The 16,095-nt window shown below is 27.3% G+C and overlaps 3 protein-coding genes and 1 long non-coding RNA gene across 8 annotated transcripts in view; 1 reads left to right on the top strand and 3 right to left on the bottom strand.

Moving 5' to 3' along the window:
- Positions 1–710: 710 nt before the first annotated feature.
- On the bottom strand, positions 711–4,830 carry LOC123273987 (BRCA1-associated protein). Its single transcript, XM_044741485.1, has 6 exons — positions 4,553–4,830; positions 4,168–4,474; positions 3,914–4,103; positions 3,137–3,455; positions 1,258–1,682; positions 711–1,183 (listed from the first exon to the last, which is right to left on the bottom strand). Exons 1-6 carry the CDS (start codon positions 4,626–4,628, stop codon positions 806–808), a joined length of 1,695 nt encoding a protein of 564 aa, XP_044597420.1. The 5' UTR covers positions 4,629–4,830; the 3' UTR covers positions 711–805.
- Positions 4,831–5,176: 346 nt separating this feature from the next.
- Positions 5,177–10,126, top strand: LOC123273988 (putative neutral sphingomyelinase). Its single transcript, XM_044741487.1, has 6 exons — positions 5,177–5,379; positions 5,651–5,824; positions 5,895–6,078; positions 6,380–6,706; positions 9,502–9,607; positions 9,687–10,126. Exons 1-6 carry the CDS (start codon positions 5,336–5,338, stop codon positions 10,025–10,027), a joined length of 1,176 nt encoding a protein of 391 aa, XP_044597422.1. The 5' UTR covers positions 5,177–5,335; the 3' UTR covers positions 10,028–10,126.
- Positions 10,127–11,423: 1,297 nt separating this feature from the next.
- Positions 11,424–16,095, bottom strand: part of LOC123273970 (rho GTPase-activating protein 26-like) — a 29,010-nt gene continuing 24,338 nt past the window's right edge. For all 5 annotated transcript variants that reach the window (XM_044741463.1, XM_044741462.1, XM_044741464.1 and 2 more), the window contains 4 exons: positions 12,439–12,622; positions 12,211–12,364; positions 11,744–11,880; positions 11,424–11,667 (listed from right to left, as the gene is read on the bottom strand). In XM_044741463.1, the coding sequence (XP_044597398.1) occupies positions 11,576–11,667; positions 11,744–11,880; positions 12,211–12,364; positions 12,439–12,622 (567 nt within the window). In that variant the 3' untranslated portion in view covers positions 11,424–11,575. The remainder of the gene's footprint in view (positions 11,668–11,743; positions 11,881–12,210; positions 12,365–12,438; positions 12,623–16,095) is intronic.
- Positions 13,556–15,786, bottom strand: LOC123273972. Its single transcript, XR_006511418.1, has 2 exons — positions 14,011–15,786; positions 13,556–13,911 (listed from the first exon to the last, which is right to left on the bottom strand). It is a non-coding gene; the product is annotated as an uncharacterized LOC123273972 (long non-coding RNA).

Raw genomic sequence — 16,095 nt, 5'->3', positions numbered from 1 at the left:
CTAATATTTATTAACTCAGTGCAAATTAAATTTGTTTTCTTTTTGTATGCAATTGAGTATAGTATTATATACAAATTCCAATATTTTTCAGTTTCCAAACTTTCTATTTTTTATATTTCTTTTTCAAGAATTTTATTTTTTTGCAAATTATTAAAAAGTATTAAACAATGATAATATAGAGTAAGTCCGAGAAAAAAATAACAATCATAAAAATATATGCAAATTTTCAATCCCAAATTTTTAAATAATTTTTTTTTACTATTATATCAATCATAAATAAAACCACAATAATAGTGGGACATTTGCGATTGTCAGTATCACTAATATTTTCCCTTTATTTGTTCCTTCAATATAATGATTTTAAAACTGTTTTCCATTTCAACTTTGAAAATATTTTTAAATGTGTTCAATAAATATTGGTGTCAACATTTCCGAATATTTTGAATAAATCACAATCTTTACGAAAAAATAGTTTTTTTTTTATCATAAAAATTAAATCAAGATTTTTGAGAATTACACAATTTGTTAAAGATTTATTGATTTTCTCAATTTTTTTCCTTATGTACGCAATTTAAAAGTAAAGCTACTTACTATTACCTAAATAATTGTATATTTTACAACAGTTTCAACAAAAATATTTTTTATACTAATATTTAAAATATTATTTCGATATTCTTATAGAATTTTTTTTTCACTCGAAAAATCTACTAATGAATAAAATTTTGTACAGTAAATATAACTATTGTAAAAGAAATTTCGATATTTAATTTATATATATTTGAATGTAATACCTACCCAATATTAATTAGCGTTTACGATTTTGTTTACGTGATCTTGATGGTTTGTTCGGAGTAGAACTTTCAGGTATAATAATTGTACCACCTGCGATATTATCTCTTTCTGTAGAATTTTCAATTTTAGTTTGTGCCTCGAAATAAAACATCAAATCTCTTATATGTTCTTTCATATCTACGACCTCACTTTCTTTAGTGGTTTTATATTCAGTGAATTCGTCTTGTAATTGTTTATGTTTTGATTGCCATGAAAATTGATTTTGTTCAAGTGCATGTCTCAACGCTTTTTCTTCTGTCAACTCTGCCTGTGCTTGATTTAATTTCGTATTTGAATGTTGTAATTTTTTTTCCAAGCCCTGTTTTTCGCGTGTGAGACTGACGATTTTATCCTTAAAAATTACAAAAAAAAATTATATGATTTTTTTTTTTTTTTTTTTAAATTATATTTAGTTTGACATTTTACCTTTATTTGCGAATTCTCAACAGAAATTTGACTAAATTTGTCCTTGAGTTCAGTAATTTCTGATAATGAACGTTGTTCTATTCGATTAAGACGGTCTTCAAAATATTCTCGCTGTTTCTCTAGTTGTGAAGTAAGTAAATAGGTGAATTCTAATTGAACAGCATCTACTTTTTCATCTACAGCAGCTCCCTCGCCTTTACTAGGTTCATGCCCTCCTTCAACCATTTTTCCATCTTTATCTTGGAGTAAGCGATGAACAAAATTATCTCCAACGTAATCCCAAACTCTATTATTACCCAATTGCATAGCATAACAATGATGGGTATCACGATAATGTTCGAATGCATGGCCTTGATGATAACGTGAGCAACCAATATGGCCACAAATTAAACAAATCCATAAAGCATCAGTAGTTGTACCTCCAGCTGAAAAACAATTAATTGCTTAATTGATACTAGCAACCTGCAGTCACTATGCGACTACTGATATTTACGGATTATAAATAAGAAAACTTCAGCTACATGATTTTTTGATGTTCATAATCATACTACATAGTTTAGGTACTTTTTAAGTAAATTTTAAAGATAATAGTGCTATCACAAGATCAATTACAAATTATTTAATATACAAATTTGACGGAACAAATTTATAAAACCAACAAACTATTCAAAACTTCTCCAAAAACTTAGTATAAAAAATTGACTATTACTAAAAAATATAGAAAACCGTGAAAAAGCACAAATTTTTTTCAAGATCTGTTTGATGATACTAAATTTAACTATAAAAATTCCTTTAAAAATAATAATATGCTCGTCATAAAATTTTCCCTACTCTCTCAATTATTTAAATCATAAATGACTGTTTCTGAAAAAATATCAAAACTAATTTACGATAATGATTTCCTCGTTAAAAAATTTTTCTTAGTCTCTTAATTATGTAAATTAACTTTTGACCTATAAACACATTGACATGTATAAAAAAAATAAATAAATAAATGACGTGTGTCGGGAAATTCGAATTCATTTAAAACTACTTCGAAAACTTATTCACAATAAATATTGCTGAAAAGCATATGAAAGATTAAAAAAGTACAAATTCAGGTTAATACCTTTCATATAAATCTAAATTTAATTAAAAAACTCATTTTATCATGTAAATATGCAGGAAAAAAAAATTTTTCTTACTTTTTTAATTATATATATTATAAGATTATTTTAGAATTGAGTAATTAAGATTAAATCCCATAATAAAATTGAGATGAAATGTATGTGAAACCAATCTATTCGTGATGTGATTGGTCGAAAATAATTATTCTCATTCTGATTGGTTGAAAGTGAATAGAATATACATAAAATATTTTTCAGCTTGAACGAGCCTATGACCAAATAATACTGCTATTAGAAAATTCTAGGAAAGAATATATCGGTGGAGTTAAGGTAAAGAACATGTTTTATACTACCATTCTGTTGTTCTATTTTTTTAAATTTAATATAAACATTTTTTAGGAAGGAAAAAAGAAATTTGAAAAACAAATGGTTTAATTTTGTCACAGTCAAGAACGCTATCTAAGTCTTTCAACAAAGAAGCAAGATAACGTTTTTCAAAAGGTAATTGATGCTAAATTGAAAGTAGTATAATTGAAAAAAATTTTGATTTATAATAATGTTTACTGTTTTTCAGGCTGATGCAACGCTTGATATGGCTGAAAGATATTTTTGTCAAGCTAGCTTAGAGTATGTTTTCTTGTTCGACTTTTTCTATGATATTAAATTTAATTTATAAAACTAATTTTATCATATAAATACGCCAGAGACAAAATTTTCCTTATTCTCTTAATTATATAGATAATGAATTTTAAATATAAATTATAATTCATTACCGCATTCCATACAATGACTATCTTCTAAAGGTTCTGGTGTTTGTGCATATCGACAGACAGGACAAGAAGTATCACCCCATTTAACTAGACAACTGGAATGAAACGTATGATTACACAATATCGTCAATATTCCGTCAACACTTTCGTCCATTCGTTCTAAACAAACTGGACACGACGGCAGTTCTGTATGCCCTGATAATGACATTCCATTATCAGCCACTTCTACTCTTGAAACAAATACCATATGACATACGACATCTGGTTCAAGAGAGTTGTAAGGAGCACCGTTATACATTTCATAAAATTGACTGGCTGCAGTCTGAAAAGAAAATGGTCAATTTTTTAATTGGTCAAAAAATTATAAAAAAAAAAAATGATCCAAGTGTTACAATTAAATTTTTCTTCTAGCAGAAAATAAAAAATGCTGTACTTCAGTATTTTCTTGTAAAGAATATTGGTATGACTATATTGTAACAGAGTATTCGAGGTAATTTTTTCTTGTATTGTAATTTTATTTTATTTGTTAGTAGTTGCTGATGTTTACGGATCAGTAAGATTATTGACTTTGTATTCTTGTGTTTATATAATTTTTAATTGATTGTATTAATTTGTCTGTTAAAACTAGATACCTGAGGATGTTGGAATAAAACTGACGCAACGTTGTATAACAAATAAATGTTTTAAAACGTATTGATTGGTCTTCTCACCTGATTTCTTATTTCGTATTTATATCTAAAGATCTGAAGTTTCATTATGAAAATAAAAAATATTACTTGCCGACGAACGCATAGTAATGAGAGCCATGTATTGATTCGGATTATTATCCTGTAAAATTCTAAAATGTTGAATATCCTGATGACAAGCGGCAGTGAATGTTAACAAGTCATGACATGTCATTGTAGCTGGTACTGACAAAATGCAAACTGTATGACTTCTATCAGCTGCATGGTGCATTTCCGTCAATTCACTAAAAATGTTTTAAATTTTATTTAAAAAAATTTTTTATCAACTAAAGAGTTTCAATAACTCACTCTTCTTTATATAAATGTAAAATCCCTTGAGTAACTTCAACATATCGATTGCCAGAGAAAAAATCAATTTGATCAGTTGATGAAAAAGATTGGGCTGGTGTTCCTTCTATTGTTCCATTGGATGACACTACATTCATTGGATATGGTAATTCTTCAGAGTTAGATTTTGACGTTGAGTTAGGTTTATTAGATCTTATTGGTAAAGAAGATAGTAATGAAACAGATCCTTCTGAAACATTTGGATATGTTTCAATAGTAATATTACGTGGTTCTCTTCGTCCGCGGATTTTTCTAGTAGCCATTTCACCTAAAATAAAAAAATTTTTTTCAATTAACATGTCATTTAAAAATCAGAATCTTAGATGTGACAAATTTTCATACATACAGGCAGATTCTTCGAGCTGAGTATTTACAACTTCTATCCGAATAACACAGAGAGACACCAAAGTCGGAGTAGACATCACAAATAATATGTCAAGTTTTGTAGCATTTTACAGATTGATTTTTGTGAGAAAGTTATCACTTATTAATTTTTATTTTTCTGATAATTTAAAATAATTTATACTAAAAATTAAATTTGTGAGTTAAATAATATCACAAAAATGCAAGTGTTTTGAACAACAACAAAACACGTATTATATTCCGGAGCCCATACACGGCATGACTATGAGAGAAGCTGTTGTGTACTAGCCTTAAATAGGGTGTCACCTATGGTGACCTGGTGACACCATATTTAAGGCTAGTACACAACGGCTTCTCTCATAGGGGTGCCGTGGATCGGCCTAGAGGAATGTAATAATAAGTAGAACACTTACTCTTACAAAACAAAGCTAATAATGATAACAATAACAATATTGTTTTGTAAAGGATCATTCACAAATAAAAAATAAACTGTGAATTTAGTATTAAGGCAACGATCACATTTTTTTCCCCCACTTTTTATTGTTTTCTTATATTGACCGCTAGGTAGAGCCACAATTAAATGGTGTTCCGAGGTTGAAAACAATCAGATTCAACCACGTTTGTGACTACTCGTGAAACTAACTGATTAACTGATAACATTATTAAGTTGTTCTAATTAGTTGCAATTAGATTTAGAGTAACATTTATTTTTTTATATTGTTACAGTGATAATAAATTAATATTTGCAGCAATTTAGATATAAGAAATGGATCAAGAAATAAGATTTAAAGTTCTTACACTTAACTGCTGGTAAGTATTACAAATAAATTTTTTTATTTTATTTTTTTTTTATCGTAGTTTAATAAATAATGATTACTACAAGCTAAATTTGTTTGAAATTTAAAAATATAAAAAATATTCAAAAATCGTACAAAAGTTAAAATAAAAAAATTAAAAAAATAATCACAGGATTATCATTTTTTTGAAAATTTTTTATAACAATGAAAGGCATTTTATAAAAAAATGACACTTACTGAAATAGGATACATGTTACCAGATGTTAATTGACTTTGTTTTACAGGGGCATTCCATATATATCAAAAAATAAAAATGAAAGAATAAAGGCTATTGCTGAGCAATTGTCTTCGAATGACTATGATGTTGTTTGCCTTCAAGAAGTATGGTCTGCCAAGGATTATGATATGATAAAGAATAAAGTTAAAAAAAAATTGACATACTCTCATTATTTTTACAGGTAGAGTTACAGCTTTTTATTGGCTATAAATAATAATTATTTTTAATTAATTATAAGATATTAATTACAGTGGTGTTCTTGGTTCAGGCATATGCGTTTTTTCAAAGCACCCAATTCAAGATGTGATGTTCTATCAATGGTCTTTGAACGGATATGTCCATAAAATTCATCATGGAGATTGGTTTGGAGGTAAAGGAGTTGGATTGTGCAGGTTAAGGGTTAACGATGCGAATGTTAATGTTTACGTTGCTCATGTAAGATATTTATTTATTATTTTTATTATGATACTGAAATCAGCAGACGTTTAAAAATTTTTTGATTTTTTTCATTAATTAAATTAGAACAAAAATAATTGCACTTATAATTTTTCAAATCTTCTACATGGAAAATTTTTCTTTTTATTTTTTTGTAATAATTTTCTTAATGAGAAAAATTGTAAAAATTATCAGATGTTAATTTCAGTATCATAATTTTATTTCAGATAAATTTTGCTTTAGCCAGAATTACTTATTCGTTAAAAATAAAAAAAATTTTAATAAACTTTTTTTTGTCTAGTTGCACGCCGAATATGATTGTGAAAACGACGAGTATTCAGCTCATCGAATTCTTCAGGCATTTGATACGGCACAGTTTATAAGAATGACTGAACAAGGAGCAGATGTTACGATTCTTGGTGGTGATCTTAACACTGGACCAGAAGATTTAGCTTACAGAATTATAAGTGGAGTTGCTTCCCTGACTGATTCTTGCTCAACTCATCATAGTGATAAAGGAACTAGTGAATGTGCCAATAATAGTTATTCATGTCGTAAAGTTGCCAACAAATTACCTCAAGGAAAACGAATTGATCATATATTGTACTTAGGATCAAAAAACTTCAAGGTAACTATTGATACTTTTTTTTAACTAGTCCTAAAATTAAAAATCATAATTAACATATAAAAAATAATAATGTAATGTTCAAAATACCTCATTTTCCTACTATTACCTATGAGAACTCTTTTGTAGTGTCTGTTACTCATTTATGGCAGGAGTTAGCTAGTATATATAACTAGTTCACATTTTCTTGAAAGTTTTAAAAATAAATCAGTCAAGTTTTTTTTAAACCGTGAAACTAAAAACTAACATTGAGCTTACATACATAATTAAACAAATGAATTATATAATTATTAACGAGCAACCTGCAGTCACTAAGCGACTGCCGAGATTTACGGATCATGAATAAGAAAACTTTAACTGCTAATGATTTTTTTTAATTTATAATCGTACTATACATTGTTTGGGTAGTTTTGAAATAAATTTTTAAAAATAATAATGCTACCACAGGATCAATATCAAATAACTTAATGGACAATTGTGACGGAACAAATTTATAGAACCAAATAACTATTTAAAACTTCTTCAAAAACTTAACATAAAAAAATGATTTTCAATTACTTAAATCATAAATGACTATCGCTGAAAAAATATCAAACCTAATTAACGATAAAGATATACCCGTTACAAACCTTTTTTATAGTCTCTTAATTATATAAATTAATATTTGATTTATAATCACATTCACATGTACAAAACGAAATTTATAAATAAAAGAATGACGAATTTTTGTTTTTTTTTTCAAATTTCTTAAAAAATCAATCTTTTTGATCGAAAAAATAAAGATTTTTGAGAAAAAAACAATTTTTTTTCATTGAAAAAATGAATAAAAATCGAAAAATTGCTCATAATGGTGATTTTTGCGAAAACAAAGAATTTGAAGTTTCGGGGCACTACGAAAAAAAAATCGCAGCGTTTTGAATTTTTCAGGGATTTTAGGGGACACTTTGAAGTTGAAAAATTACTGACGATGTCCTTAGTACATCCGTTTCATCCAAAGTTATACCACGTTATCCAAATATCTTTAATTATACGAATTTTTGTCTTTTTTTCAGTCAAAGTTTTCAATTCAAAAAAAATTTTTTTGTTAAAAGCCATTCACGGTATCTTATAGAAAATATCGTGTAGTTTTCAAAAACCTTCTTCGATTTCCTATATGGTCATTATTCCCAAACTTATTGATTATCAAAGTTAAAAATAATTTTTTTGCTTTGATTGACGATCACTCCGCGGCAAATCATCGTACAGGCTTTTTGATTATGTAAAATTAAAGGGCATTAAATTTTCTAAAAAAGCTTTTGAGTGAAACAATGGAAAAAAATTTTTTGAAGCCCGTAGACCTTTTTTATATAAGAAAAAATTTGGAAAATTTTTTTTTGGTAGTTTCCTTATATTAGGATTTCTCTAGACACAAACATAATGAAAAATTTTTATAGTCGTATCTGAAAACTAGATACTTGGAGCTACAATTTGCTTTTTTTTTGCTATACGATTATTTTCCTCGGAGTTACAGCTCGTTGAAATTCACCCAAAAATTTAGAATTTTTTTTATATCCCTTAATTTTTGTGCCCGTGTAAAAAAACTTGTCCTGAAAGAGTCATAAACTTAAGATCCTAAACGTGACACAATATAGGACATTTTTATGACACCAAACTGGAACGAAATTTAAATTTAAAAAAAATATTGTCGTTATTACTCAGAGAAAAAATATTGTAAAAAGTACTTTTATAACAATTTTACGACACTTTTATGATAATTTTAGGACCCTATTATGACATTTTTAGTATACTTTTTTGACACAGTGTGTTCGACTATATTTACTTAAATCCTATGATTTATGATGCCTTAAACCCTTACTTGCAAAAGATAAAAACTCCACAGTCACCGTAAAATAAAGAAAAATTACGCTAAAGCCTAATTTTACAACACTACAAAAGTATACCAAAATTGCTTTAAAAGTGTCCTAAAATTGTCATGAAAGTATCCTAAAATTGTAATGAAAGTATCATAAAAGAGTCCTAAATTGTCATAAAAGTGTCCTCAAATTGTCATCAAAGTACTTTTTAAAATATATTTTCTTTGAGTAATAGCGACAATATTTTAAAAAAATCTAAATTTTATTCCGGTTTGGTGTCATAAAAATGTCCTAAATTGTGTCACATTTAAGATCCTAAGCTTATGGGTAGAGCCCTTGGCGCGTAACCGAAAGATCTGGGTTCGATTCCCAGTCTGGGCTGTCTGATTATTTTTTCAATTACGGAAAAATTCCCACTGAGTAGGTCCCCCCTTTCCCCTATCCGTTCTTTCCCAACTCCCTTAAAAAAAAAAAAAAAATTTGCTTTGATATGGCTTTTTTACGACAAGTTTTTTTTTACACGGGCGACTAGTCTATTTATAACTATTTCTAAAACTCATAATAAAAAATAACTATTGCTGAAAAGCATATGAAACATTGAAAAGGTACAAATTCAGATCATGACCTTTCAAATGATCTATTAAATTCAATTAAAAAAATTTATTTTATCATATAAATACACCGGAGACAAAATTTTCATTACTCTCTTAATTATATAGACTCTTAATTGTATAGATTACTAAAATCTACGTAGAATTATATAAATTTATCTTGAATAATATCAAATATACTAACTATTTCCTTTTTTGAACATTAAAATTTTAAATGATCTATTGAAATTTATTTACTAATTTGTATTTCTTTAAATTTACTCAATTAAATTTTATATAAATTTATCATAGTATTTATATGATTTTAGAATTATTATGTATTTTTGTTAAATAGGTAGACGTTGTAAACTGTTATCAACCATTTCCGGAAAGAATTCCAAACAAAAATTTTAGTTTTTCTGATCATGAAGCCGTTGAAACAGAATTCAAATTTACAAGAGGTATTAAATTAAAACTACTAATAAATGAAGCAACAAATATTGGATGTAGTTATTTAATACTTTTTTTTTTTTTTTTAAGGAGTATACGAAGTAAATAATATTGACATAAGATCCACATTAAAAGAAGCTTCCCATGTATGTAGTGAAGCATTACAAAATGTAAGAAAACAACGTTTTTGGTACACAATGATGAGTATTGTACTAGTTATACCCATTATCTATTCAATAAGTCTTGATATTACATTTCAATCAATCGGAGCCATCATCGGATTAAACATTTTACGTCTTTTTATTACTGCGCTTATTTGTTATTCATTATTTATGAGCTCTATTTGGAATAATGTTGAACAAAATGCTTTAAAAGCTGGTTGTTTGGAAATGGAGATTCACTTAAATTATATTAACAGTAAATACAGTTAAAAATAAACTACATTAAAGCGAATATTGTATTAGTTAATTTTTTTTATTTAATTTAATAGAACGCAATGTAAACTTTTGAATGTGCTGACTGCCAATTTTTTTTTTAATATTTTATTGAATTTTGTTATCTATTTAAAACTTTTAAGAAAGTATTTTAAATTTTTAAAATTTAATTTTGAATATTCCACTGCTGAAAAAATTTTTAATTTATCTTTAAAATAAAATATATATTTTTTATCTTAGTTACATTAATTAAAAAATTTTTGGTAATTATTTACAAGTGGGGTCAACCCCATTTTTTGGGCCATAACTAGATGAAAAATTAACATTTTCAAATTTTTGTTTTATTTCTTTATTCTGTTTGTTTTTACGGCGCATTTATGATAAAAAATGTTGTGAGAGGAATAAATAAAGATTTCGATAGCTTTTTTTCCTTCAAAAGTTGCAAAAAATTGTGGCTCTCATGTTTTTGGATAAAATTTATATTTTCTTTTTTTTTGAAAAGTACATAAAAAAACGAACAATTAAAAAAAAAAAATTAACATGGGCTAGTATGGGTTGACCCCATTTGTAAATCATTACCAAATTTTTCTATAAGGAAAGCAATTAAATGAAATTCACGGCAGATAAACAAAAATTTTATTTTTTATTTTATGAAATGGCAATGAAGTTAATGTACAATTTATTAATTCATTAAAAATTTTATTGATATAATTACTATAAATTAATGTTACAAAATTTAAAAACAAATGAGCTTTCACCATTCAGTTGGCTAATCTTTTAGGCCGAAAAAAATCTTGCCTGCTTATTAATTTTCTACATTTCAACTTAATTTATTTAGTTTATGGCTCTTTTTTTAATCTTTATCAAAATGATTAGCAAATTATATTTATTTTATTAACTGAATTTAATTCAGTTAATTATTTATTTTTAATATTAAGTAGTTAATTTAAATCTTAAGCATTTATAATTATATTTTAAAAATCATATCAATATTATATTACATTAATAATTATAATAAATAACAATTAATAACCATAAGAATCCCGTGTGTAAAATATTATTTAGACTATGCAACAATTATAAATAATAAATTTCATTATATAAATTCAACATAAAATGGCATCGATAATGAATTCATTAATTAATTACAATAATTGTTAAAATAAGATTTTTATATGATACATAAATTTAATATAAAAATATAATCAATGCCATTTGAATAAATGACATTGTTCGCAACATAAAATATACTAATAAAAATAAAATGTACATTTATTTATAACTTAAAGTAATTATAATGAAACCATGAAAGACTAAATTTGAATGAATATTTTAAATAAATATTTACTAAGTAAATATATCTTTGGGTAAATTTTATCCCCCATAAATACTATACATTCATACTTAACTATTTTTTAACAAATATTTTTTACCGAATATATACATTCGTCACTAATTACAAAAGTAGACAGAATATAGATTTAAAAATAATATTGTAAATGTATAAAAATATCAATACATTTATTATATTTGGTATATTTGCTCTCAGGGTAATTGTTCGACATAATTTTTTGGTACTAATCCAGTTTTTCCATTTAATGTCCCCTCTAGCCATCCGGGTTCGAGCGATGGTCTCACTATTCCAAAAATTTTGTCTTCGATTATCATCAAATTGATTTGTGACTAATAAGATGAATAAAATTCAGTAATTACCATTTGTTATTATTTGATTAGGTTCAAATGAAAGTTCTCCATCGTTTTCAGCCATACAGGCGTATAATGTCCTAACTCTCCAAATTCCGGATGTTTGTCCTGGACTTGACCGCCCACTGGCAGGAGAAGTGTTGGAACTAAAATTTATTTAAAAATAAATTGTTATATAAAAATTTTATTTTTTTTTAAGTTTAAAAAAAATTTTTAATTTGGGGAAAAATTTTTTTTTGCATCCGAGGTGGGTCCTGGGAACCATAAGGACGTATAAAAAAATATTTTTTTCGAGAATCAACGTATTTTTGAATTAAATGTGTATGAATGCAAAAAAATTTTTTCCCTCAATTAAAAATTTTTTTTGGACTTAGAAAAAAAAATTAAATTAAAAAAAAATAATTTTTATTTTGAGAAAAATTTTTTTTTGTATTTCTCGACTATATTTTTTCTTTTATCAATACAAAACAACTTACAAAGATGTTGCAGAATTATTACGTTGCAAGTATTCAGATGGATAATGCATTCCCATAATTGGTCCACGCTTATGTTTTAAAGGTAGACCTGTCATTAGAAGATGGGAATCTGAAGCAACTGATTCATTTGAACTGCTTGTGTTACCACTTCCAACTAGTAAAGAATTTTTATTTTTATTAATTTGTCTAAATACAAAATATTTATCGTAATTGTAAAGAATATCAAACCTTTGTCAGTTGAATAATACATAAAATTAGTGTTTACTAATTTCGGACGACTAATTCGAGGGTCGGAATATGAAGGTAAGTGTTGTACTCCATATTTTATATCATCAAAGTCTTCATTATGATTGTCAGCAGGTAAGGATTTTGTTAAAATTGATAAAGGCTTTTCGTAAAATCCTTTATTGAGCTGCAAAAGAGTAAAACATCATTTTATACATATTAATTTTTAAAGGGGATAGCTACTGTAACAAATAAAACAAAACTTATTTTTTGCTTTAAATCAGAGTTGATGTATTAAAAAATATAGCGTTACAGATGCCATAAGGGCGTACCAAAAAATTTTTTTTTCGGGAAACAACGTATTTTTACTTGAAAAGCGTAGAAATAACGAAAAAAATTTTTTTCAAATTTGAAATTTTTTGGTACGCCCTTATGGTACCCACTGGGGGCCATAAGGGCGTACAAAAAAAAATTCAAGTAAAAATACGTTTCCTGAAAAAAAATTTTTTTTGTACGCCCTTATGGCTCCCGGTAGGTATCTTGGGTGCCATAAGGGCGTACCAAAATTTTTTTTTGCATTTCTGCCCGTTTCAGGCATAACTACGTCGATTCCCGGAAAAATTATTTTATACGCCCTTATGCCTTTTCAAGGGTATTTTTTTTCGGGATACGCCCTTATGGCACCAGTAACGCGATATGTGTATAAAATTTTAGATCAAAATTGAGATAATTTTCGGAGATATAATTAGTGAGAACAGGTAGACCCACCATTTTCGCTCAACGTTTCGATGGAAACGTTGAATCTACTAAAAGTCAAATTGAAACAGTCAATCAAAAGATTCAAAAAGGCATGGACATCACTGAAGATAAGGAGAAAGAACTCTCATATGGCCCAGAACTCGATAGTTTAATTTAAGTGTAAATATTTTATGAGATACATGATTTAGATCAACGTAAAGTAAAATAGACTAAAAACTTTAAACGCATTTTCTCAAAACGACTTTTTTTGAAAATGGTTGCATCAATAACTCAAATGAATATCACCCGATTTTCGTATTTTTTTTTTCATCTTTACAGTGGCTGAGGGTGCACGTAGATGATTTAAAAAAATTAAAATTTAAAAATTTTTTAAGGCCGTTTAAATCCAAAAAGAAGGCCAAAAAAATTTTCAATTACTCGCCATTTTTTTTTTTTTCAAATCAAAATAAAAAAAATCAGTAAGGTGCAGCGATAACCAAATTCATACAGATTATTACTATGTTTACTAGATATCATGGACTCTTTCAAATTGACTACAATATAAATGGCCAGCTGCTACCTAAATCTATTGTCATGAAAGACCTAGGTGTGCTAGTTGATACCAAGTTAAGCTTCAATGAGCATGTAGACTAAACAGTATCAAAGGCATATAAAACTCTAGGATACATAATTAGATCAAGTGGTAATGACTTCAAGAACGAAAGAACACTAATACTTCTATTTAATACCCATGTCAGATCGATTTTAGAATATTGCACTGTAATCTGGTCACCAAGCATAACACAAGCTATCAATAGACTAGAAAAAATACAATACAAACTGTGCAAACTTCTAGTAAATCGTACGTTTATGTGTACAGTTCAGGAAGCCTACAGTAACTTCCAGATCAACAAACATTCCCAGAGAAGACAAATATCAGACATAATCTTTGCATTCAAAATCATTAATGGGCACATTGACTCAAATCGATTAATAGAGACAATTAAAACTACCAAGAGTTATTTATATAATAGCCCGAGAAATAGGATCGCTAATCTAATCAACGATAATTGCTCAAACCTCGAATTATTTGATACTTCGATCACATCGTTCGTATCATCGGTTAATAAACGGCTACTTCCAACCAATCACCACTAATCTGTTAAAAAGTGCAATTTCATCTTTTTGTAATAATTATTCTCAGGAATATTGTTTGTATACTGTTACTAAGTTACAATTATAAAGTAAATGAAATTAATTTAATTTTAATTAAATCCTAATAAAATGTTAATGCTTTTATTCTTTTTTTCGCCTAAAGTTAAAATTTACTTGTATGTAAACTTAATGTATAAAGTCAATTGGCGTTTGAATAAATAAATAAATAAATAAATAACCTAACTAAAATTTTTTTCTCGGATGACCCTTTTTCGAAGGAACAATGCAACCATGGAGGAAGAATTTTTTGGGGATGGTCAAGAATGTTAATAACTTTGTAACAATTTGATATTTCTTGATACAAATTTAGAATATTAATCTTCAATGAACATTTAATAGAACAAAAAAAACCTGATCCCCAAATTTTGTTTATTTTCCCAGTCAAAAAATTCCCGAAAATCACTTATTTTTTTGGCCATCACAGTGACTATCCCCTTTTATAATTTAATGCATTCAAAATTTGCAAAAAGTAGATAAATAGATCAATCATTTATATATACCAAGGCCATTTGGTTAGATGGCAAGCAAAATATAAATATTTAACAATTTAAATATATGATAATCTTTACGTAGAGTAAATATAACATAAAATAGTTATAACTCATTCTAAGTATCTCATTAAACTTCATTTAGTCTATCTAAAGATCAATATTTTAAAGTACTGAAACAATATTAACAGGTGTTTGATGTACTTGACGTACTTAATTTACTAATAAAAAGAGTGAAAGGTTTTTAATTAAAGTGAAATATAACAATTGAGCTTAGAATAATTTATATTAATTAAGTTTAAGATCTTAGTTGAGTAAATAGTCACATATGTTGTTTTTTTAAATTTCGATACTGGATGCGTTCACTATATCAATTGGTAATTCTTCCCAGAGTCGAATAGAATATAACAAATGAGAACTCAGTAATTTGTAGAGAATTTCGATACTTCAAAGTTCACTATTTCTCTTTGCTGGTAATCTTTAAGAGTGCCTAACATCAATATCTTCAATGAACAATTCACGTAAGTAACAGGATTTATCTAAATACAGTAATTTATAAAAAATACTAAGAAAGATAATAAATACGACAGCTTTTAATAGACAACCAGGCTTGTTTACGTCAATAAGGGGTGATGTGCTCATCAAGTTTTAAAATATGAATGAAGCGAATGGCAGGATTAAAAGACCGTTATAATTTTTAATCGTTTTCAAATGTTGAATTACAATGAGAGAAAAAATTACTCTTGAGAAAAAAGAATACTCTTGTTACAAGAATTTAAATTGTTGAAAATTTTCAACAATATTCTTTTTCAGCTGAAGAAATCACATTTTTCTCGTATTTTTAACTTCCCGCTAAGAAAATCGAAGATTTTCAAAAATTGGGAAGTTATTGTTTTCACCCCGTTTTGCAAAAATCGAGTTTTCATCAGATCTCGACGTTTTAAGGTCATAGGAAGCTTCCCTGACTACCCCCGCGATGTTGTCACTATGTGTGTGTGTGTGTGTGTGTTTTTTTTTTCTTTTTTTCCTTAGGGGGGGGGGGGGAATCCTTTTTACGGATTCTAGGCATAGCTGTTTGGCCTGGATATGTGGCGACTCGACGCAGCGTCATACTAAAACTCGACGCTGATGCCCCTACCCACTAAACCCTAAACCCCTTTCTCCTCTATCCTCTGATCCCCCATGGTACCGCCGTAAGGCATTTCTTCGCGGGGGGAGG

This window comes from Cotesia glomerata, unplaced genomic scaffold (assembly GCF_020080835.1).
Source record: "Cotesia glomerata isolate CgM1 unplaced genomic scaffold, MPM_Cglom_v2.3 scaffold_18, whole genome shotgun sequence".
Lineage (NCBI taxonomy): Eukaryota > Metazoa > Arthropoda > Insecta > Hymenoptera > Braconidae > Cotesia > Cotesia glomerata.
Note: the sequence above shows the minus strand (reverse complement) of the source record. Positions and strands in the feature narration are given on the sequence as shown.

Bases quoted from the DNA above. Each gene is read 5' to 3' on its own strand.
- LOC123273987 (XM_044741485.1), bottom strand. From the start codon at position 4,628: ATGTCTACTCCGACTTTGGTGTCTCTCTGTGTTATTCGGATAGAAGTT. The intron at 3,456-3,913 runs GCAAGTAATATT...TTTTCTTTTCAG, and splicing joins TCATTACTATGCGTTCGTCG to ACTGCAGCCAGTCAATTTTA. The intron at 1,184-1,257 runs GTAAAATGTCAA...GTAATTTTTAAG, and splicing joins TTGAGAATTCGCAAATAAAG to GATAAAATCGTCAGTCTCAC.
- LOC123273988 (XM_044741487.1), top strand. From the start codon at position 5,336: ATGGATCAAGAAATAAGATTTAAAGTTCTTACACTTAACTGCTG. The intron at 5,380-5,650 runs GTAAGTATTACA...TTTGTTTTACAG, and splicing joins GTTCTTACACTTAACTGCTG to GGGCATTCCATATATATCAA. The intron at 9,608-9,686 runs GTATTAAATTAA...TTTTTTTTTAAG, and splicing joins AGAATTCAAATTTACAAGAG to GAGTATACGAAGTAAATAAT.